This window comes from Babylonia areolata, chromosome 12 (genome assembly GCF_041734735.1).
Source record: "Babylonia areolata isolate BAREFJ2019XMU chromosome 12, ASM4173473v1, whole genome shotgun sequence".
NCBI lineage: Eukaryota > Metazoa > Mollusca > Gastropoda > Neogastropoda > Buccinidae > Babylonia > Babylonia areolata.
Window position 1 is genome coordinate 35976759 of NC_134887.1, and position 24336 is coordinate 36001094.

At 44.4% G+C, this 24336-nt stretch overlaps 1 protein-coding gene across 3 annotated transcripts; it reads left to right on the top strand.

Annotated features, from left to right (window-relative positions):
• Nucleotides 1-1651: 1651 nt before the first annotated feature.
• On the top strand, nt 1652-23652 carry LOC143288176 (uncharacterized). 3 transcript variants are annotated; one of them, XM_076596480.1, is made up of 10 exons: nt 1652-1844; nt 3967-4232; nt 6015-6239; nt 6955-7046; nt 8456-8520; nt 10906-11020; nt 13913-13974; nt 16150-16277; nt 16744-17095; nt 23088-23652. In XM_076596480.1, exons 2-9 carry the CDS (start codon nt 4071-4073, stop codon nt 17047-17049), a joined length of 1155 nt encoding a protein of 384 aa, XP_076452595.1. In that variant the 5' UTR covers nt 1652-1844; nt 3967-4070; the 3' UTR covers nt 17050-17095; nt 23088-23652. The 3 variants fall into 3 exon arrangements, with proteins under 3 accessions (XP_076452595.1, XP_076452596.1, XP_076452594.1); XM_076596481.1 differs by lacking the exon at nt 23088-23652 and adding an exon at nt 2623-2766 and having other exon boundaries at nt 16744-17427; XM_076596479.1 differs by lacking the exon at nt 23088-23652 and having other exon boundaries at nt 16744-17427.
• Nucleotides 23653-24336: the final 684 nt, after the last annotated feature.

Sequence of the window (24336 nt, forward strand, 5' to 3'; positions counted from 1 at the left end):
ATGATTAGAGTTACTTCCCTGAGAATGCGACTAAACAGAGAAATGATCTAAAATAACTTAGTTTCAATTTCAGATCAGAGGACAAAATCATTAACACTACATCACATCTGCAGGAAAATAAAAGGTGGAGATGACTGACTTGCGCTAATCAGGCGTTGAAATTTAAAATAATAAGCAAACAAACAAATAAATGAATGAAGTAAGTCAGTACATAAATAGATACACTTCTTTTTTTTGTAGAAAAAAAAAAGAGATAAAATAGCAGATGTAGTAGTAGTAGTAGTTGTTGTTGTTGTTGTAATAGAAATAACAAGAAGACGACGAAGTAGAAAAAAAACGTGTATTGTTGAGTCTGAGACAGACGTCTTGTATCAACTCCATCCTTAGCTCCCCAGCTCAGTTGGTACCCCCTACAAGTCAGACGGAAAAAAATCTCGCCTGAAGAGGTTCTACAAGTTCCACCATGGTCTCATCTCCATCTTCTTCTTCTGCGTTCACTCGTATGCACACGAGTGGGCTTTTACGTGTATGACCGTTTTTACCCCCGCCATGTAGGCAGCCATACTCCGTTTTCGGGGGTGTGCATGCTGGGTATGTTCTTGTTTCCATAACCCACCGAACGCTGACATGGATTACAGGATCTTTAACGTGCGTATTTGATCTTCTGCTTGCATATACACACGAAGGGGGTTCAGGCACTAAGCAGGTCTGCACATATGTTGACCTGGGAGATCGTAAAAATCTCCACCCTTTACCCACCAGGCGCCGTCACCGTGATTCGAACCCGGGACCCTCAGATTGAAAGTCCAACGCTTTAACCACTCGGTTATTGCGCCCGTCGCCTCATCTCCATCAACTCAGACTACCTGCCAACACGATCAGACAGCATAGGTTGAGCTCCACTGAGAGAAAAAAACAACACCTGCAACCACGACATCCCTCAGTGCCTGCAGGACGCAGTACAGACAGATGTCTTTCTTCCCCCGTTCCATCCCGGAATGGAACACTCCCTGCCCCAGGAGGTTGCCACAGCAGAGTCGCTGCATGGACCTCTTCAAGTCCCGAGACTCGCCTCCCGGCTGCCTGTGACACAACAGAGTAGACTGATCTGTTTGAAATACTATTTTCGAGTCCATAGCGCTGGCAAATACTGCATGCTATACAGACGGTCTTTGGGGGCAGTGAGTTCCAAAGCCGCGGTAGTTCTATCGGTTTAAAAAAAAAAAAAAATTAAGAATGAAACGCTGAACGTAAACTCCCCTCCTCCTCAGCCCCCACCTACCTCCCCCCCCCCACACACACCTACCCCACACCCCACACCGCCCTCACCCCCAACGAGAACTATGCACCATACACACAATCCATGCCGGCTCTTTTTGTTCATGGCGCGATTATGTTTTTGTGTGGGTATGGCATCTGCCTTTACTCAGTTTCTTTTTCCTTTTTTCCCCCTTCTTTATGCAGATATTGTGCATATAAAGGTGTTTTATTGTTGTTGTTGTTGTTGTTGTTGTTGTTGTTGTGTGTGTGTGTGTGTGTGTGTGTGTTTTGGGGTGTGGGCAGGGTGAAGTTTTGGCCGATTTTGCGAATGTGGCCTTGGACGCAATCTAAAGGGAAGCCACTCTTTTGTTCTATTCGGTGGGGCAAAAAAGTTTGTCAGACAAGAAAGTTATGTTCGGGGAATGCGGGAATTTGGAGACCCGCGTCTTTTGATGTGGACATCAGTGTCAGAACACACACACATGTATAACTTTATCCAGATTTTTTGCACAGTTGTCACATGGCATATACAGCAAATTCTGTCGAAGTCTACACCACTGACGACTGACTGTCAGTGACTTTCGGTGAGTGAATGAGTAAATATGAAAGTTCAACTTCTGGTGAGAGCAAACACGCACACACACACACACACACACACACACACACACACACACACACCAGTATAAGTTATTGCAGCGTAAAGATCATTACACACACATACACTCACTAACAGTACTTAAACTGACAGATACTGAGATACTGAAAAAGATGGGCAAGCAAAGGAGAGGAATGATTACCAGTTCTACAATTAATCTGACATGATAGTTATGCACATCTAGTTGATTATGATTGAAGGTACATTTGAGAACACATCACAAATTAATTTTATGTTCTCAGCACATTTTACCTTTGTGTTTTTTGCATGGAGTCTGTGTGTTGGGCAATATCCACATTTCTTCCCATGTACTTTCCATTCAGTTTCATTTTGAAGATGGAAAAAGTTGTAATTTGGTGAAAAACCTTGTAATATATTTATTTTATATCATATATTCTACATTTTCCCCCTCTCGAATGCCATAAAGAAGGCCAATAAAAGAGTGGAGGTGAATAAGTGTAGAGTATAAATTACAATGTTTTTAACCAATTTATAACTTTTTCTGTCTTCAAAATAAAACAGTATAGGGAAAGAAAAGTGGATAATTACTGTTTGTTGCTCATTTGATAGTCTGTTCTTAGCAGTTTAATGCCGCTGTTTGTTGCTCATTTGATAGTTTGTTCTTAGCAGTTTAATGCCCTATTTCTCTGTCAGACTCAGACCAGAGAGCCTGTGATAAATAAAGAGGGTTCACTGCTTCTCCACAGTCACTCCTGAAAATGGCCCTGCCTGACTTGCTGTGAAAAGTAGCCACTCCCTCCCTGGCATGTTTAGGCTGTGCAGTTGGCAGCATGTGTGTGAGCGAAACAAGGCACTTTCAGCAGGAGAGACGTTTGACCTGATACTTGAATGTTAGTGCTTTTATTGCTTAAGTTTTTTGCATCCTTCCTGTAATTTTTTTTTTTTTTATAATTTTTTTTTATTGATATTGCTTTACACATACTCAGGTTATTTGACCAAAGATTGATCATGCTTAAATGTAATGCCATAAGTATAAATATTTTATTTTTATAAAAATTCTTCTTCTTTTTTTCTCTTTCTTTTGTTTAATAAATAGTCCTTTGTGTTCGGAACAATTTTCTTTGAATTTGTAAGTTTTTGTCAGCTTGTTACATTATTTCTTCTTGCATATTTTATTTTTCTTCTTTTCTCTCTCTCTCTCTCTCTCTCTCTGTCTCTGTCTCTCTCTCTCTCTCACTCTCACTCTCCAGTTTTTTGATTGATGGCCCTTAAATTTTACTTCTTTTTGAAAAAATGTTTGCTATGTCAAGTTATTTTATTGGCCCCTTTGTACTGGATAGCAGCCATGGATTTTCATTTCTCCTTGTGCATTCATGTTTGCAACTCCCACTTTCACTTGAGTTTTGAACGAATAGGGCTTTTACGTGCATGACCGTTTTTACACTACAATGTAAGCAACCATGCTCCATTTTTCAGGGTTGCACATACTGGGTGTATTTTTCAACTCCTTGTTTCCATAATGCACCAAATGCTGATTGGATTACGGGATCATGAACATGAACATTCAGACTTATGCATTCATATACACGATTCATGCAAAGAGGGTTCAGGCACAAGCAGGCATGCACATCTGTCAGCTGGAGAGAGAGGGAAATCTTTGCCCTAAATCTAATAATAATAGTAATAATAATGGATACTTATATAGCACACTATCCAGAAATCTGCTCTAGGTCCTTTACAAAAACGCTTTTGTTAACATAAAACATTACATCTATGTTACACACACACACACACACTGCATACATACATTTTAACATACATGTGTATCTAACAGCTACCCTAACACATACGCACACATAGGCAGGCACAAACTTCCATAAACACACGCACACACAATACACATTCGTATACACGCATGTAGTTATGTACACATACATATGTATACACACATAGTCGAGCACAGCTAATGCAAATCTACCAGGTGGTTCAGGGCCCTGAAGTTTAAAGTCCAGCACTAATCACTCATCAGTTGGGCCTGCTTTTTTTTTTTCTTTTTTTTTTTTAATAATTCTTTTTGACTTCGTTTTCAGATGTGGAGGTAATGCCATGGGCACCTGTGACTGCATCAGGACACTGTCTTGTCCAGAGGATACCTGTTTCTAGATCAGGCTGGTGACAACAGCAGCGCTCAGCGATGTGTCTAGGGCTGATCCCGTGTCTGATCGAATTCCTGCCCTACTTGGCTTTGGTGTTGTTGCCTCTTGTGGGAGCCTTCCTGGGGGTGGAGGTGGTGTTGAGGGTCTCCCTTCTACTGTGTCTGCATGCAGCTGTCATCAATCTTGTGCCTCAGCCATGGGTGAGGGTCTTGAGCTGTTTTTTTGACTCACTTATGTAAACAAAGTGAGTCTATGTTTTAACCTGGTGTTCGGTTGTCTGTCTGTGTGTCCATGGTAAACTTTAACATTGACATTTTCTCTGCAAATACTTTGTCAGTTGACACCAAATTAGGCATAAAAATAGGAAAAATTCAGTTCTTTCCAGTCATCTTGTTTAAAACAATATCGCACCTCTGGGATGGGCACAAAATTTTTTTTAAAAAGAAGCCTAATTATATGCAAACTGCATTTACTGTTATATTTATATTTTTTGCATTATCTAAACTTGGCACTTTGATCTGATATTCTGACCCAACAACAAGAGCAGTCATTATTATAATTTTTTGTTCAAACAGGAACTTCTTTTGCTTAAAGCATGGAAGTTTTATTTATTTTGCAAACGTTTTTGGTGCAGATAGTAAAAAAGGGAAATTACTCTCATTAATGCTAGGGGACGTGATTTGCTGAACTTTCTCATCTTAAACATTACATTTTGAAATAATACTCAATACATAAAAAGCTTGTATCACAAGTGAGTCTTGAAGGCCTTGCCTCTTGTTTTTTTTTTTTTTTACACTGAACGGCTGGTGGTAAGCATTGCTCAATAATGAAGCCCTGAAATGACCCTTTTGCAGTTGTTTGAGGCTGAAGGCAATATGATTTGATTTGCTTAGTAATGTTCAACATTTTACCAAGTGATCAAAAAAATTTTTTTTTTTTTTTAAGGAAGAAAAAATTGCTTGCTTCCTATATATGTCGAAAACCCACAAGTATTTATGACAAAAATTGTAGCGTCGTACGTAATGTTAAATGAAATAGTTGTCACATAATGTCAGGGAGTCATGCAAACTGCAGTTCTGTACAGCAGAGAACATTGCAGAACACACCGGTTTCTAATAGAGCAGTGGCAGCTTTGTGTGTGCCTGCCGTGAAAGCAAGAGGAGAGCAAGAACATGGTTTCAGTTATGCAAAAGTGACTCATATACCTGAATTTTGGTAGTGTCTGCATTTTTCTTTCTTTCCTTTTTTTTTCTCTCTACCTTCCACCACAAACACACAAACAAACAAATAAAAGCACACATGTATACACTCCATACACACAGTTTTGCTTGTGTCATTTGTTGGAGAACACACAGTATAAACACACATCTACAAACCCCTCATTCCACAATTTTCCATGTAATCTCGGTGGCTTGTTTCTTTTCAACTGTTTCTTGGGGGTATGGGGGGTCCAAGGTTTCCGTTTTTCTGTACCTTCAAGTGATCATGTTCATGACTTACTGAATGAAATTCTGATGCCCCATACTGTGGTTAGCGTGGTCACTTGTGTCGGTGTATGGGGTATGCAGTGGTACACAGACAGAATACACACACTATTGATTTGCACACACACACACACCACTGATCTATACACACACACACACACACACACACACACACACACACCACCCCACACCCTACCCCGATGCCATGCACACATCTTCCCACTTTTAAACACAACTTGGGGTTTTCTCTCGCCCCAGGTCCATGTCTTGCCGTACCTCCAGGTGGTGGTGTTCGTGTGCTGGCAGTGTTCCCCATGCTGTGGTTGCAAACACACACACACACACACACACACACACACACACACACACACTACAAACACACACACACACACACACACACACACACACACACACACTACAACCCCCCACCCCCATCACCCACCCACACCCACTCACACACAAACACTTTCCCAATCAACGACTTTTCTTTCGCCCCAGGTCCACGTCTTGCCGTACCTTCAGGCAGTTGTGTTCATGGCATTGGCGGTGTTCCCCATGCTGTGGTTGCCATGGCAGCTGGTGTGGCTGTACGGGGCAGTGCTGTGGCTGACAGAGCCCCTGCTGCTGGTGGCCGAGGTGGTACTGGTGCAGAACGTCGTCATGAGGTGCGGCCAGCATCTGGCCGAGAAGATAGATGATGACGAGGACGCTTCTTTGTGCAAGGTAGGAGGAGAGGGGGTTGGGGTGGGGGTGAGGGGGTGGGAGGGGAGAGGATGGGGGCTGGGGGGGGGGGGTACAGAACGTGATCATGAGGTGCGGCCAGCATCTGGCCAAGAAGATAGACGATGATGACGAGGACACTTCTTTGTGCTAGGTAGGTGTAACCCAACGGGCTTAGTCAGGCCTTGAGAAAAAAAAAAAAAAAGGTGAATAAATAATAGATAAATACATAAAAAAATAACTACTACCACTACTAATAATATGTATAAGGCGCAAAAACTTGATGAAGTCAAATATAAGCGTTTTATTGGAGTGATGGCCTAGAGGTAACGCATCCACCTAGGAAGAATCTGAGCGTGCTGGTTCGAATCACAGCTCAGCCGCTGATATTTTCTCCCCCTCCATTAGACCTTGAGTGGTGGTCTGGACACTAGTCATTCAGATGAGACGATAAACTGAGGTCCTGTGTGCAGCATGCACTTAGCGCACGTGAAAGAACCCATGGCAACAAAAGGGTTGGTCCTGGCAAAATTCTGTAGAAAAATCCACTTCAATAGGAAAAACAAATAAAACTGCACGCAGGAAAAAATACAAAAAAAATGGGTGGCGCTGTAGTGTAGCGACGCGCTCTCCCTGGGGAGAGCAGCCCGAATTTCACACAGAGAAATCTGTTGTGATAAAAAGAAATACAAATACAAACAAATATTTTGTTTTTCAGGGGGTCATCATTGTATTTTCGGCAGCCTGTTATGCCCTGGCTGGTTCAGGGGCTTGGGAGCTGTATAAAAACAACACGCCATTGCAGAACGGGTGAGGAACAGTCTTTTTTGTTTGTTGCTTTCCCTTGCAAAGAAGGTTTCTTTTCTTTCCAGTCAGTACAAGACAATCCACATTCTATAGATAATGAGAAGAAAAAAACAACAACATAAAGATATTTGACCTTCAATGAAGTCAGCACCATTAATAATGACACCAAACAATAACCGTGGTGCTTACAAGTTGTATGGATTGACAGCTAACATCACCAATACAGAATTCAACAATTATATACCGTAAAGTTCGGTCTATAAGCCGCGACTTTTTCAAATTGAAGGCGATCGAGCTAGCAGACGACAGTGCAAGTGACGAACCAGCAGCAACCTCCACCTTCAAGAAGTGAAAGCGAGGCTAAGTCAGTGACAAGATGGTGGAGGAAGCTGTGCTGGTTCTCTTCAACTTGGACACTGAAGATGAAGATTTTAGTGGATTCAGTGAGCAGGATGACATTGAATAAATGTGACTATCCCTAAATTATGGCTGTTATTTTCGTTGTGTTTATTTCTTCTTTTTTTGTGTGGCACTAGCAGTATTTTCGCTTGCTTTTCTTTGTGTTGTTCCCGCTTGTGTTTATTTCATAACCTACAGTATCAACAGCTTTTCTTAGTATCAGTGTGCGTTCCGGTACTGGAAATAAGTGCGGCTTATAAACCAGTGCGGCTTATGTATGTATAAAGTTCAATTTTTTTCCAAAATTTAGTGGGTGCGGCTTATATACCAGTGCGCTCAATAGACCGAACTTTACGGTAATCATGATGTGGATATGCATTGTTATCACAAACTGCAAGACTGATTCATAGTTTAATCGTGACAAAAACACGGGTCAGGTGGCCAAAGAAGTCTTTGGGGCCTCCAGCCATTTAACCTAATTGATTGGGGTACGTGGATCATAGTGGTGAATGGCTTTTGATGATAGGGGTAGAAGGATCATATGTGTGGATGTCTGTTGATGATAAGGGTAGATGGATCATAGGGGTGGATGTCTGTTGATGATAAGGGTAGATGGATCTTAGGTTAGATGGCTGTTGATAATAGGGGTAGATGGATCATAGGGATAGGGGTGGATATCTGCTGATGATATGGAAAGATGATTCATATGGGTGGATGTCTGTTGATGATATGGATAGATGGATCATAGGGGTGGATGTCTGTTGATAATATGGAAAGATGGATCATAGGGGTGTATGTCTGTTGATAATATGGAAAGATGGATCATAAGGGTGGATGTCTGTTGATAATATGGAAAGATGGATCATAGGGGTGTATGTCTGTTGATGGTATGGATAGATGGATCATAGGGGTGGATGTCTGTTGATGATATGGATAGATGGATCATAGGGGTGGATGTCTGTTGATGATAGGGGTAGATGACTGTTACTAATAGGGGTGGATGTGTGTTTCAGTTTCCTGCTGGTTGTGGTGTTGCTGTTTGTTGCTGTGCACAACATGTTCTGGATGGCTCGTGAAGGTGAGCATTGGTGTATGCTCTGGTGTGTGTGTGGAGGGTGTGGGGGCCTGGGGGGTCATGCGCATTCATACATGTGCAGCTCTCTGTGGCAGTACACACATGCTCGTGTATTTGTGTGTGTGTGTGTGTGTTTGCTGGCAGGCATGTAACAGTGTGTTTTTCTGTGCATCTTTGCATGTTATTCCACAGTAGAAATGGTGCACTTGACACTTACGATCAGCTCCACATGACTACGGACACTCTTTGTCTTTGGGAAATGGAGGTTCAGCTATATGTGTAAGCTGTGAAATGACGTGGAGATAACAAAACTCCTCACGAAAGAAAAACGGTGCAGCATTTGCACCATCTACACTCTGAAATCTGTGGAGCTTTGCTGAGTGTTATGAAAGAACAAGACAGTACAAGGCAGGTCTCAGATGAGGAGACCTGCCAGCCACTACCTTTTGATTGTGCACCCTGTGAATGCAGTTTTTCAGTGCTGTTCTGTGACTGCAGCCAGATGATATGCGTTGTTATTGATAATTTTTAAATGTTTCTGAATTTTGAAGGCTGTTTTAGTATTCACAGGCAGGTTCTGGGCTGGGCACGTCTGAGATGACAGAAGTGGCTGACAACAGTAGAATAAGTGTAAACAAGAGCATATTTGACTCAACAATCAGGGTTGGTGTTTTGTGGGTGATGTGTCAGATATTTTCCTTCCCATATTTAATTTAACAATCAGAGTTGGCTTTTTGTGGGTAATATTTCAGACATTTTCCTTCCCATATTTAATTTAACAATCAGAGTTGGCTTTTTGCGGGTGATGCTGCAGACATTTTCCTTCCCATATTTAATTTAACAATCAGAGTTGGCTTTTTGTGGGTGATGCTTCAGATATTTTCCTTCCCATATTTAATTTAACAATCAGAGCTGGCTTTTTGCGGGTGATACTTCAGCTATTTTCCTTCCCATATTTGATTTAACAATCAGAGTTGGCTTTTTGTGGGTAATATTTCAGACATTTTCCTTCCCATATTTAATTTAACAATCAGAGTTGGCTTTTTGTGGGTAATATTTCAGACATTTTCCTTCCCATATTTAATTTAACAATCAGAGTTGGCTTTTTGTGGGTGATGCTTCAGACATTTTCCTTCCCATATTTAATTTAACAATCAAGGTTGGCTTTTTGTGAGTGATGCTTCAGATATTTTCCTTCCCATATTTAATTTAACAATCAGAGTTTGTTTTTTGTGGGTGATGTTTCAGATATTTTCCTTCCCATATTTAATTTAACAATCAGAGTTTGCTTTTTGTGAGTGATGCTTCAGATATTTTCCTTCCCATATTTAATTTAACAATCAGAGTTTGCTTTTTGTGAGTGATGCTTCAGATATTTTCCTTCCCATATTTAATTTAACAATCAGAGTTGGCTTTTTGTGGGTGATGCTTCAGACATTTTCCTTTCTCTACAAGGGTTAAGAGCATATTGAAAGTTGGAATTGGCTATGAATGGCTAGACCATGAATAGTCGGATGACAGAAGTGGCTGAAGACAGTAGATTAAGTATCAAACAAGAGCATATTTGATTTAACAGGCAGAGTTGGTTTTTTGTGGGTGATACTTCAAACATTTTTCTTCCTTTTTTTTATCCTCCACAGGGGTCAAGACAAAAGAGCATATTTAATAGTCAGCAATGGCTTTTTTGTGGGTGATGCTTCAGACATTTTCCTTCCCGTTTTTGCCCTCCATTAGAGCAGATTTAAATGGTCAGAATTGGCTTTTTGTGAGTGATGCTTCAGACATTTTCCTTCCTGTTTTTGCCCTCCATTAGAGCAGATTTAAATGGTCAGAATTGGCTTTTTGTGAGTGATGCTTCAGACATTTTCCTTCCCGTTTTTGCCCTCCATTAGAGCAGATTTAAATGGTCAGAATTGGCTTTTTGTGAGTGATGCTTCAGACATTTTCCTTCCCGTTTTTGCCCTCCATTAGAGCAGATTTAAATGGTCAGAATTGGCTTTTTGTGGGTGATGCTTCAGACATTTTCCTTCGCTTTTTCCTTCATCCGTAGGGGCTGAGAGCATGTTTGATAGTCAGAACTGGCTTTTTGTGAGTGATGTTTCAAATGTTTTCCTTCCCTTTTCCCTTCCTCCAGAGGGGTTGATAGAATACTCAAAAGTCAGAATGGCGTTTGATTGGCTAGGAGCGGACCGGGCAAGACCGCTCGTCTTTTCACTGTTAGCCGCACGAAATTTGGCCAAGCAGAGCAAACCAATAGGCCTAGTTTGCATCAGTTTGACATGGTAAGTATATGTATCACCAAACATGGAGTATGATACAAACTCCTCCTATCGACTTTTTGTGAGTGATGCTTCAATTGTTTTCCTTCCTTTTTCCTTTCCTCCATAGGGGTTATCAGTGACGCTGCCTTCTGTACGCTGTGCATGGTGTGGGTGCTGGGAGCGATGTCGGTGGAGACAGGACACATCCGGCATCCTATAGCAGAACCTTCTGAGTGGTCAAGGTACAGTCTGGGTGGTGGGGCTGGAACTGGGGTGGGGGAGGTACAGCCTGGTTGGTGGGGTTGGAATTGGGGTGGGTGGGGGAGGTACAGCCTGGGTGGTGGGGCTGGAACTGGGGTGGGGGAGGTACAGTCTGGGTGGTGGAGCTGGAACTGGGGTGGGGGAGGTACAGTCTGGGTGGTGGGGCTGGAACTGGGGTGGGGGAGGTACAGCCTGGGTCTTAGGGCTGGAACTGGGGTGGGGGAGGTACACCCTGGGTGGTGGGGCTGGAACTGGGGTGGGGGAGGTACAGTCTGGGTAGTGGGGTTGGAACTGGGGTGGGGGAGGTACAGCCTGGGTGGTGGGGCTGGAACTGGGGTGGGGGAGGTACAGTCTGGGTGGTGGGGCTGGAAGTGGGGTGGATGGGGGAGGTACAGCCTGGGTGGTGGGGCTGGAATTGGGGTGGATGGGGGAGGTTCAGCCTGGGTGGTGGGGCTGGAACTGGGGTGGGGGAGGTTCAGCCTGGGTGGTGGGGCTGGAACTGGGGTGGGGGAGGTACAGTCTGGGTGGTGGGGCTGGAACTGGGGTGGGGGAGGTACAGCCTGGGTGGTGGGGCTGGAACTGGGGTGGGGGAGGTACAGCCTGGGTGGTGGGGCTGGAACTGGGGTGGGGGAGGTACAGCCTGGGTCTTAGGGCTGGAACTGGGGTGGGGGAGGTACATCCTGGGTGGTGGGGCTGGAACTGGGGTGGGGGAGGTACAGCCTGGGTGGTGGGGCTGGAACTGGGGTGGGGGAGGTACAGCCTGGGTCTTAGGGCTGGAACTGGGGTGGGGGAGGTACAGCCCTGGGTGGTGGGGCTGGAACTGGGGTGGGGGAGGTACAGCCTGGGTGGTGGGGCTGGAACTGGGGTGGGGGAGGTACAGCCTGGGTGGTGGGGCTGGAACTGGGGTGGGGGAGGTACAGCCTGGGTCTTAGGGCTGGAACTGTGGTGGGGGAGGTACACCCTGGGTGGTGGGGCTGGAACTGGGGTGGGGGAGGTACAGCCTGGGTCTTAGGGCTGGAACTGGGGTGGGGGAGGTACAGCCTGGGTGGTGGGGCTGGAACTGGGGTGGGGGAGGTACAGCCTGGGTGGTGGGGCTGGAACTGGGGTGGGGGAGGTACAGCCTGGGTCTTAGGGCTGGAACTGGGGTGGGGGAGGTACAGCCTGGGTCTTAGGGCTGGAACTGGGGTGGGGGAGGTACACCCTGGGTGGTGGGGCTGGAACTGGGGTGGGGGAGGTACAGTCTGGGTAGTGGGGTTGGAACTGGGGTGGGGGAGGTACAGTCTGGGTGGTGGAGCTGGAACTGGGGTGGGGGAGGTACAGCCTGGGTGGTGGGGTTGGAACTGGGGTGGGTGGGGGAGGTACACCCTGGGTGGTGGGGTTGGAAGTGGGGTGGTGGGGGAGGTACAGCCTGGGTGGTGGGGCTGGAACTGGGGTGGGTGGGGGACACCCTGGGTGGTGGGGTTGGAAGTGGGGTAGGTACACCCTGGGTGGTGGGGCTGGAAGTGGGGTGGGTGGGGGAGGTACAGCCTGGGTGGTGGGGTTGGAAGTGGGGTGGGTGGGGGAGGTACACCCTGGGTGGTGGGGATAGAATTGGGGTGGGTAGCGAGGGGGACAGATGGCTGATGGTGAGACAGTGTATGTGTTTGGATTTGCGTGTCTTTATAATGATGTATCTGGATGTGTATTAATGTGTGTGTGTGTTTTGTGGTAAGATTTATGTGTCTTTCGATGTATCCGGATGTGTATTAATGTGTTTGTGTTTTGTGGTTGGGTTTATGTATCTTTATAATGATGTATCTGGATGTGTATTAATGTGTTAGTGTTTTTTGGTTGGATTTATGTGACTTTCAATGTGTCTGGATGTGTATGCGTGTGTGTTTTGTGGTAGGATTTATGTGTCTTTCAATGTGTCTGGATGTGCATTAATGTGTGTGTTTTTGTGGTTGGATTTGTTTGCCTATGAATGTGTCTGGATGTGTATGAGTGTGTTCTGTGGTTGAATTTATGCATCTTTGCATCTGGATGTGCATTACTGTGCGTCTGTTTTGTGGTTGTGTCTTTTAACATTGCTGGATGAGAATCAACGTGTGTGTGTGTGTGTGTGTGTTGTGGTTGGATTAATGTATCCGACCATTTCAAGGTGTGTATTGGCGTGTGCTTTGTGTTGGTAGGAGGGTAGGGCGGGGGGGATGTAGTAGAATAGAACACAGGTAACTGCAGCACTGTAGCTTGATTCTACTGGAGTTTTTAAGATAATTTTTTGACTCACTTGTGCAAACAAAGTGAGTCTATGTTTTAACCCGGTGTTCGGTTGTCTGTGTGTCCGTGGTAAACTTTAACATTGACATTTTCTCTGCAAATACTTTGTCAGTTGACACCAAATTAGGCATAAAAATAGGAAAAATTCAGTTCTTTCCAGTCATCTTGTTTAAAACAATATTGCACCACTGGGATGGGCACAAAAAAATAAATAATGAAGCCTAATAAAATGCAAACTGCATTTACTGTTATATTTATATTTTTTGTATTCTCTAAACTTGGCACTTTGATCTGATATTCTGACCCAACAACAAGAGGAGTCATTATTATCATTTTTTGTTCAAACAGGAACTTCTTTTGCTAAGCATGGAAGTTTTTTTTATTTTGCAAACATTTTGGTGCAGATAGTAAAAAAGGGAAATTACTCTGTAATTAATGCTAGGGGACTTAATTCGAATCTGGTTAGGACTTTTTTTTCTTTCTTTTTTTTTTTAACGCAAAGCTTTATAATAACAAATAAGAACACATTTTAACGATTAGATTTTTTTTTTTTTTTTTAAGTGTATCACAAGTGAGTCTTGAAGGCCTTGCCTCTCTTGTTTTCTATTGTGCAGTGAGGAATCCACGTCCAGCAGAGCAGTGGATACAATTGCGTCAGTGTTATACATAGAGACAGGTTTGTTTGTTTGGAGTATTTCATCCATTACTCCATTCTAACTTATTTTGATTATTCTTATTTTGATCATTCTTTTTTTTTCTTCTTCTTCTTCTTCTTCTTCTGTCTGGTTTTTACCGTCCGTATGATATTTCGATAGACTGCTGCTGACAGTTTTGATTGACTGGTTGTTCAGCAGACCGTCAGACCAAAGTTTGTTCCACTGAATTTCTTTCTTTGCATATCGCCTAAGCGAGCGAGATAGTCTTGTGTCGAGACAGTCTTGTGTCCTGCTGGAAGACATGGTAATATGCAATGATGGAGAGTCCGTAAAAGGACAGAAAGGGTGAAAATAGGGAAAAGTCCGTGAAAGAACAGAAAGGCTGAAAATAGGGAAAAGTCCTTGAAAGGACAGAAAGGGTGAAAACTTGGGAAAGTCCTTGAAAGGACAGAAAGTGTGAAAATAGGGGGAAGTCCTTGAAAGGACAGAAAGTGTGAAAATAGGGGGAAGTCCTTGAAAGGACAGAAAGGGTGAAAATAGGGGGAAGTCCTTGAAAGGACAGAAAGGGTGAAAATAGGGGGAAAGGACAGAAAGGGTGAAAATAGGGAAAAGTCCTTGAAAGGACAGAAAGGATGAAAATAGGGAAAAGTCCTAGAAAGGGTGAAAATAGAGAAAAGTCCTTGAAAGGACAGAAAGGATGAAAATAGGGAAAAATCCTTGAAAGGACAGAAAGGATGAAAATAGGGAAAAGTCCTTGAAAGGACAGAAAGGATGAAAATAGGGGAAAGCCCGTGAAAGGACAGAAAAGGTGAAAATAGGGAAAAGTCCATGAAAGGACAGAAAGGGTGAAAATAGGGAAAAGTCCTTGAAAGGACAGAAAAGGTGAAAATAGGGAAAAGTCCTTGAAAGGACAGAAAGGATAAAATAGGGAAAAGTCCATGAAAGGACAGAAAGGATGAAAATATGGAAAAGTCCATGAAAGGACAGAAAAGGTGAAAATAGGGAAAAGTCCTTGAAAGGACAGAAAGGGTGAAAATAGGGAAAAGTCCGTGAAAGGACAGAAAGGGTGAACATAGGGAAAAAGTCAGGAAAGCAAGAGGGCTGCCAGCGAAAGAGGAAGTGGAAGTTCTTGTGCCTGTGCTTTAACCATGTGTCTGTTGTGCCCATGTGATACATAACTGCATCATTTTCAGGGCTTGTCATTTTTGCATGTGTGCACAAAACCACATGTTTTGAGTATGTATGCGTTTGGTGTAAGTTTGTGCAAAGGCATACATGTGAGTACATGTGTAATCATGAGTGCATGTGTGTGTGAGTGTGTGTGTGTGTGAGTGTGTGTGTGTGTGTGTGTGTGTGTGTGTGTGTGTGTGTGCATTTCTGCTTTGATACAAGCTTGCTATTTTATGCATAAATGATGAAGCTTGAAAGAAAAAAAGATCAGGCCGCTGATAATAAAAAATAGTAATAACAGTAATTATACATTTTTCAGCGCTTTCAAAACATTCAAAGCCCCTTCAACTGTCTCAGTCAGCCAAGCAAACACACACGCACATACAAACACACATTGAAATTGCTGTGGATCCATAGAAAATACAAGGAATGGAGCTTTATTATATCTTAATGATGAAAGAAACATGATGATGTTGTTTTTCCATGTATCAGGCAGCTGAGGTGTGGATTTCACACAAACACACTTGGAAGAAGTGGAAGTTGATACAGACACGGAATGGAGAGCATTGATAATGAAAGAAACATAAGAAACATAATGAAAATAACAATAATTAGTATTTATACAGCGCTGAGTCTTTTGCAGAGATAAATGAAAGTGCTTTCACAACAGTCATTCACAAGCATGCATAATTCTAAACTTGAGAAACTGAAGACAAGGAAGAGGCAGGGAAGGGAGGCTATCATGGGAAGAGGTGGGTTTTAAGGCCAGACTTGAAAGAGCTGAGTGCGGAGACCTGACGAAGTGAAAGAGGAAGTTCGTTCCAAATGCAAGGTCCAGAGACAGAGAAAGAACGGCGGCCAACAGTGGAGTGTTTGTATCTTGGTATGCAGAAACAAAGTGGATTCGAAGCCAATGGCAGAGAGCGAGATGGGGTGTAGAGGGGAAGGCAGCCACGAAGATAGGAAGGGGCAGATTTGTGAATATGTTTATAACATAGAGTTCATGTCATTTTTTCCTGTGGCAGGCAGCAGAGGTGTGGATTTCCTGCTGAACGTGGTGGTCACGCCGTTCTTCTTCCTGTCTCTGGTCATCCGTCTCTTCAGCATCATCTTCATCGTCAGCAAGGTCACCAAGAACTTCTTCATGTATGAGGTGAGGGCTAGTATGTTTGGGCACCAGGGGATGTGTATTTATTGAAGTATACTGTAGTTCATGGGCCACAAGGTGCTTCATACTGTCTGGTACATCCAGTCCTCTTCTTCTGTTGGTTCTGGATCTGGATAGATATGTTGCTGAAGCTGTCGCTGTATGATTATCCATATCACCCATGTTTGTAAAGCACCTAAAGCTCTGTCTGACCGAGGATAGGTACTGTATAAGTATCCGTATCATCCGTGCTTATAAAGCGCTTAAAGCTCGTGTCTCTGACCAAGGATAGGCGCCGTGTAAGTATCCATATCATCCATGCTTGTAAAGCACTTGGAGCTCGGTCTGTGACCGAGGATAGGCGATATAATTATATGTATCCATATAAGATATATATTTAAAAAAATCAACACTCCACTCCATGCAAGTGTCCATATTATTCACTCATCACGCTGATCTGTGGCCCAACCAGGAGCTGTCACAGCTGGACGAAGACGAGCTGCTGGACCCAATGGCTCCCTGGCGCAGCCCCCTACTGCTGAAACTGTCCCTCATCTTCATGCTGACCCAGCTCACCGCCCTCCTCCTCTGGCAGGCCAGCGGCCACTACATGGCCACCCTGGCCAGCTGGGCGCCGGCCGTGGCCACACAGCAGGCCGTGTGGCCGCAGCAGCTGCTGTTGGGGCGGGGTGGGCAGGTGGTGGCTGTGTGTGCCTTCTACGTCTGGCGCCTGTACTGTGCTGATGCATGGACCTGGTGCGAGTGGCTGACGCCTTGAGCTGTTGGGGGGAGCCCTGACTTCTGCTGTGGGAACCCTGCCTGGTGTGCGTGTTATTTCTGAACACTTTGCACTGTGGGAACCCTGCCTTCAGCTGTGGGAACCCTGTCTGTTGATTGTGTGTTAGCTCTGAACACCTTCAGTGGTGGGAACCCTGACTGTTATGTTTGGGAATGGTGGCTGTTGTGTTGAATGCCTTGAGTTTTGGGAACCCTGATTGTTGTGTGTGTGGGTTAGTTCTGAGTGCATTGAGCTGTGGGAACCCTCACTGTTGTGTTGCATGTGTGGATTAGTTCTGAGTGCTTTGAGCTGTGGGAATCCTGCCTTCAGATGTGGGAACCCTGACTTCAGCTGTGGTAGCCCTGATGAGCTGTGGGGAGCCCTGCCACGAGGTGTGGGAGCCCCTGCTATGAGCTGTGGGAACCCTGACTGTTGTGCTTGTGGGTTAGTTCTTAGCACTTTGAACTGTGGCAACCCTGCCCTCAGCTGTGGGAACCCTGAATGTTGTGTGTGTATTAGCTCTGAATGCTTTGAGCTGTGGGAACCCTGTCTGTTTGGGAATAGTGACTTGTGTTGAATGCCTCAAGTTGTGGGAACCCTGCCTTCAGCTGTGGGAACCCTGTCTGTTGATTGTGTGTTAGCTCTGAACACCTTCAGCGGTGGGAATGCTGTTGTGTTTGGGAATGGTGGCTGTTGTGTTGAATGCCTTGAGTTTTGGGAACCCTGATTGTTGTGTGTGTGGGTTAGTTCTGAGTGCATTGAGCTGTGGGAACCCTCACTGTTGTGTTGCATGTGTGGATTAGTTCTGAGTGCTTTGAGCTGTGGGAATCCTGCCTTCAGATGTGGGAACCCTGACTTCAGCTGTGGTAGCCCTGATGAGCTGTGGGAACCCTGACTGTTGTGCTTGTGGGTTAGTTCTGAGCACTTTGAACTGTGGGAACCCTGCCTTCAGCTGTGGGAACCCTGACTGTTATGTTTGGGAATAGTGGCTGTTGTGTTGAATGCCTTGGGTTGTGGCAGCCCTGCCTTAAACTGTGAGAACCCTGCCTGTTGCGTGTGTGTGTTAGCTCTGAACGCATTGAGCTGTGGGAACCCTATCTGTTACGTGCGTGGGTTAGTTCTGAGTGCTTTGAACTGTGGGAACCCTGCCGTCAGTTTTGGGAACCCTGACTTGAGCTGTGAGAACACTACCTTCAGCTGTGGGAACCCTGACTTAAGCTGCGGGAACCCTGACTGTTGTCTGTGTGGGTTAGTTCTGAGCGCTTTGAGCTGTGGGAACCCTGACTGCTGTGTGTGTGCGGGTTAGGTCTGAGTGCTTTGAACTGTGGGGAACTCTGCCTTCAGCTGTGGGAACTCTGTTGTTTGTATGTTACCTCTGAGCGCTTTGAGCTGTGGGAACCCTGCTTGTTGTGTGTGTTAGCTCTGAGCGCTTTGAGCTGTGGGAACCCTGCCTGTTGTATGTTACCTCTGAGCGCTTTGAGCTGTGGGAACCCTGCCTGTTGTGTGTGTTAGCTCTGAGCGCTTTGAGCTGTGGGAACCCTGCCTGTTGTGTGTTAGCTCTGAAAGCTTTGAGCTGTTGGAACCCTGCTTGTTGTGTGTGTTAGCTCTGAGCGCTTGAGCTGTGGGAACCCTGCTTGTTGTGTGTGTTAGCTCTGAGCGCTTTGAGCTGTGGGAACACTGCTTGTTGTGTATGTTAGCTCTGAGTGCTTTGAGCTGTGGGAACCCTGTTTTGTTTTGGGGTTAGCTCTGAATGCTTTGAGCTGTTGGAACCCTGCCTGTTGTGTGTTAGCTCTGAGCGCTTTGAGCTGTGGGAACCCTGCCTGTTGTGTGTTAGCTCTGAAAGCTTTGAGCTGTTGGAACCCTGCTTGTTGTGTGTGTTAGCTCTGAGCTGTTGGAACCCTGCTTGTTGTGTGTGTTAGCTCTGAGCGCTTTGAGCTGTGGGCACCCTGCTTGTTGTGTGTGTTAGCTCTGAGCGCTTTGAGCTGTGGGAACCCTGCTTGTTGTGTGTGTTAGCTCTGAGCGCTTTGAGCTGTGGGAACCCTGCCTGTTGTGTGTTAGCTCTGAGTGCTTTGAGCTGTGGGAACCCTGTTTTGTTTTGGGGTTAGCTCTGAATGCTTTGAGCTGTTGGAACCCTGTCTGTTGTGTATGTTAACTCTGAGAGTTTTGAGCTGTGGGAACCCTGTTTTGTTGTGTGAGGGTTAGTTCTGAGCTGTGGGAACGGAACCCTGACTGTTGTGTGTGGGTTAGATCTGAGCTGTGGGAACCCTGACCGTTGTGTGTGTGGGGTTAGTTCTGAGCTGTGGGAACCCTGACTGCTGTGTGTGTGTGTATGCTTTGAATAAATTGTTGCAGCTGTCCACTAAGCAGGTTGTGACAGGGTGATACCATAAGACGTTACTATTATCTCCAGTAAGAGAAATTGATATGTGGTGCAAGTTACATGGACAATGTACAATGTAATGGTACCACACGGTTGTTTTCCTCTTTTTGTTTGGAAGCTGTGCTGAACCTGCCGCTGGAGCTGAGGCAGATGACTTACTCGCCAGGATGGTGGGTGGAGATGGGTGCTGAGGAGTGTACTGAATTTTATTTTATTTTATTTTATTTTTTGCTGCCCCATCATCTGCACCGTTTCAGTGGCATTACTCCCACGACGTTCATTTAGATTCCCCCATACTTAGCGCACGTAAAAGAACCCACGGCAACAAAAGGGTTGTTCCTGGCAAAATTCTGTAGAACAATCCACATCGTTAGGAAAAACAACTAAACTGCATGCAGGAAAAAAAGAAAAAAAAATGGTGGCGCCGTAGTGTAGCGACACGCTCTCCCTATAGGAGAGCAGCCCATGTTCAGACAGTTACAGTAACATGAACAGCTGGGGTGATCCATGTTCAGACAGTTACAGTAACATGAACAGCTGGGATGACCCGTGTTCAGACAGTTACAGTAACATGAACAGCTGGGGTGATCCATGTTCAGACAGTTACAGTAACATGAACAGCTGGGATGACCCGTGTTCAGACAGTTACAGTAACATGAACAGCTGGGGTGACCCGTGTTCAGACATTTACAGTAACATGAACAGATGGGATGATCCATGTTCAGACATTTACAGTAACATGAACAGCTGGGATGATCCATGTTCAGACATTTACAGTAACATGAACAGCTGGGATGACCCATGTTCAGACGGTTACAGTAACATGAACAGTTGGGGTGACCCATGTTCAGACAGTTACAGTAACATGAACAGCTGGGGTGACCCGTGTTCAGACAGTTACAGTAACATGAACATGCCCAGCATTCATCACCCTGAACAGCGAGTGTGGCTGCCTGAAAAGTTTGGTTAAATGGTGCATATACACAAAAGTTCAGTTGTAGTACTTCAAAAGTCTCTAGAGGCATTGCAGTCCATAAACAAATTGCATGTATACAGCACATGTAATACCACATGTCCAGTGTAATATTAGCGGTGTGTATGAGAGAGAGAACTGTAAAAGTACATGTTTTGTTTTTTTTTGTTGTTTTTTTTGCTGACCCATCATCTGCACTGTTTCAGTGGCATTACTTCCATGCCACTCGTTCCTCTTCTTCTGCGTTCACTCGTATGCACACGAGTGGGCTTTTACGTGTATGACCATTTTTACCCCGCCATGTAGGCAGCCATACTCCGTTTTCGGGGGTGTGCATGCTGGGTATGTTCTTGTTTCCATAACCCACCGAACGCTGACATGGATTACAGGATCTTTAACGTGCGTATTTGATCTTCTGCTTGCACATACACACGAAGGGGGTTCAGGCACTAGCAGGTCTGCACATATGTTGACCTGGGAGATCGTAAAAATCTCCACCCTTTACCCACCAGACGCCGTCACTGTGATTCGAACCCGGGACCCTCAGATTGACAGTCCAATGCTTTAACCACTCGGCTATTGTGCCCGTCAGCCACTCGTTCCAATTCCCCCCTGTACAGCTATATTCAGGTTCATCTGTTGCTGTCCCAGCGTCGACAGTCCACAGTGGACTAAAGATGTTCTGTCGCCAGAGGGTAACACTCCAGAGGATACCCTGCACGGCTGCACATGTATTCTTGTTTATGTGTTTGTTCACATGCATTTGCGTTTGCCAGAGTGGGCAAAATATTTGTGGTTGTGCTGTAAAAGTTGGAGAAAATTTGGCAGGGTGATTTCATTTCCCCTTTTTTTTTTCTCTCTCTTTTTTTTTTTCAACATTATATGCTGTACAGTATATTCCAATATATTGAGCTTATGTTAATGATTCGTTCTGGAAAATTGCGAAGGAAATTGTGCTGGCTTTGAAATATGTCCAAAATTGTTATAGCCACATGTGAGATGCAGGTCCAGTTGACTTGGGACGAGCTGAGCAAAATCTCCACCCTAAATCCCAGTAAGATCTCACACACCTGTTGAACAGCAGTCCAACACATACTACTCAGCCATCATGATCATCAGTGCTAAACCTGAACAAGAATGAAAGCACTTGTCAGGCTAAGGAAGAAATGCTTAGCATAAAAAAAATGTAATTATTATTTCAGTGGGGAAACTAACCAGAAATGATGAATGATGATGTACAAATTCAGTTCACATTGACGGCAAATCGGAATTGAAAATCATGCTCAGTATTATGTGACACAATAGTGTAGGTTGGTGCATGTATCTTGTGTATTTTCCTGTATAACATTGCTACAGTCTTAATATGCTTATTAATATTATAGATATGCATATTCCATGTCCATATTTTATATAACAAAGGCAGTGAGCCATAATGTTGGAGGTTGCTGCTATATATATATCTTATATCTTTTATTTTATACTTTTGATACACTTTCTTACCAATTTGTGCATTCCAGATCTGAAGAAAAGTGATGTTTTTCATTGGACTTTTTTCCCCTCTGTGCGTGCCTTTATCAGTATATATCATATGCATTGCATGGTGAGAAAAAAAAAAAAATATATATATATATATATGGGTGTGTGCGTGTGTGTGTGTGTGTGTGTTTCTACATTCCAGATTTGGAGAGGAAAAAAAGTCATGACTTTTTTTTTCACTGGATGACGTGTTTTTTTGTGTGTTGCATGTATACTGTGTGTGAGTGTGTGAGAGAGAGAGAGTGTGTGTGTGTATGTGTGTGTGTGTGTGTGTATGTGTGTGTGTGTAGTCTGCAGTTTTACATCTTTTCATTTTAATGTGTTGAAGTGTATGTCTGTGTCATGTGTGTTTGTGTGAAGTCGTTGTTGGCATCTTCGATTATACATCTTTGCATTTTCAGTGATAGACAAGAAAAAAGAAAAACAAAAAACACACATACAAAAAGAGGATTGGGGGTGGGGGGTGGGGGGGGGGATGGGAGTGGATGAGGGTGATCAAGCAGTGAATCCATGTGTCGGCAAGTTTGTGAGCATGTCCGTGTGGGAGGATTGTGAGATTGGAAGGGGCTGGAGGATTGAGGATTCTTAGCAGAGAACCAGTTTACAGAATCAAGGAGAAAAAGACTGTGTGCCTGTGGGTGTGAATGTGTGTGTTCTTGAGGAAGCATATATATGAGAGCCTGTGTAAGTGAACATGTTTTTGGCAATGAATTTTTTTTAGCAGAACATCAAGTGGTCCTGGAACTTGAATTTATACAGCTATGTGTGCTGAGCTGATGATAAACTACTCAGCACAGAAAAGAGGGGATATAACCTGGGCAAGACACTCTGTCCACTGTAATCAAATTCTGGCCCATATAGTTGTGTCGGCAGTTGTTTCAACTGCTGTTCCTATAGTCATGATCGTGTGGTGTGGTTCGTCTGTCGGGATCGACTAGGACCATCTAGTCATCCTGGGGGTGGGTGGGTTAGGCTCTGTGGGTGCGCAGATGACTGGTCAGGCCAATCCGTGCCCGGAAGGTTCTGACGCAGTGTGGACAGGGGATGGTGGCGGCTGTCGGGGACTTGCTGGCACTGCTTTTCCTGGCCTGTCTGCATTGCTCTGCTGCAGCGATTCACTGATGACTTGCGTGATGACTTTGTTTATAGTGAGGAGGAGTTGCGCACCGTCGACCTCACTCTCTTGTCCGAAACCATCTGTATCCAGTGGCAAGACGAGGTCAAGACGACTGGAGATGGAAACGGATGCAGTGGATGACCAGGATGTCCTATGTGCCTCATCCTGCGCTCAGCACTCCACAGTGCTCTGCTGCAACCGCCTTCCTCTCCGTTGAACCATGAAGGTTTCTTCCGCAGAGTCCGCTGGATCCAGTCTTCGCATGCTTGATCGTACATGACTGACTGATACACAAAAGAATGGTGGAAAGACTGGCTGCATGAACAGAAAGGAATTGACACAAATGCTTTTATAGCCAGTTTTCCTTTCCGGAGTGGACAGATGATAGCTACCTCTAGCTAAATAAAAATTCAATCTTTAATGTAAATATGTTGAAAGTAACAAATAACAATATAGGCATCTTGATAGACATGTATTGAATTGTGCTATGTAAATAAATATTCAATCTTTAGAGTGAATATACAAGGAACATGTTACAATTTGCGCATATAAACATACATAAAATATATTCAGCTGTGTTCTTTTCTTATCAGTGTAGATATCTCTGTGAAAATCAGGCTGCTCTTTTGTCTTTCTGTGAAGTGTACATGACTGCAGTGCAGTATCTACTTTAAATTGTTTCCCTTGTCTGCATGTGCAGTGTTTTTGGTTGGTTGGTTGGTTTTCAGTTTTGCAGTCAGTTCACGCTTCACGTTGCGAGAGTGGTGGGGGGTGGGAGGGCAGAGGGGGTCGGGGGTGAGTGGGTTTCATCAATAGTGTTCTGTTTTTGTTAATGAACGTGTCTTTTTGTTGTTGTGTTGTTGTTTTTCTTCTTTTCTTTTCATGCAGTCTTGTTTGTTATGTAGTCACATAGTGTTATTATTGTTGTCATTTTTGAATTGCTGTTGCTGCTTCTGGCCTTCTTATTTGTCTTGACAAGTCTGATCGCTGTCAGCTGAATAGATGGCATGGATGGGAAGATTCGGTGGTCTTAGTGCATGGAGTACGCTAATCCTTCGCTTGTTATTTTAACTGTTACGTTACTTTGGGTTCTTACACATGCATCAGCTACATTCATACACACAGGAACTTGGCTTATCCCTCACATCTCAAGTGGAGCGATGGCCTCGTGGTAATGCGTCCACCAAGGAAGTGAGAGAACCTGGTAACGCTCCCAACAAGGAACTGAGTGTCCACTGGTTTGAGTACTGGATACGGACCAGGGATTTTTAACAGCCCCCT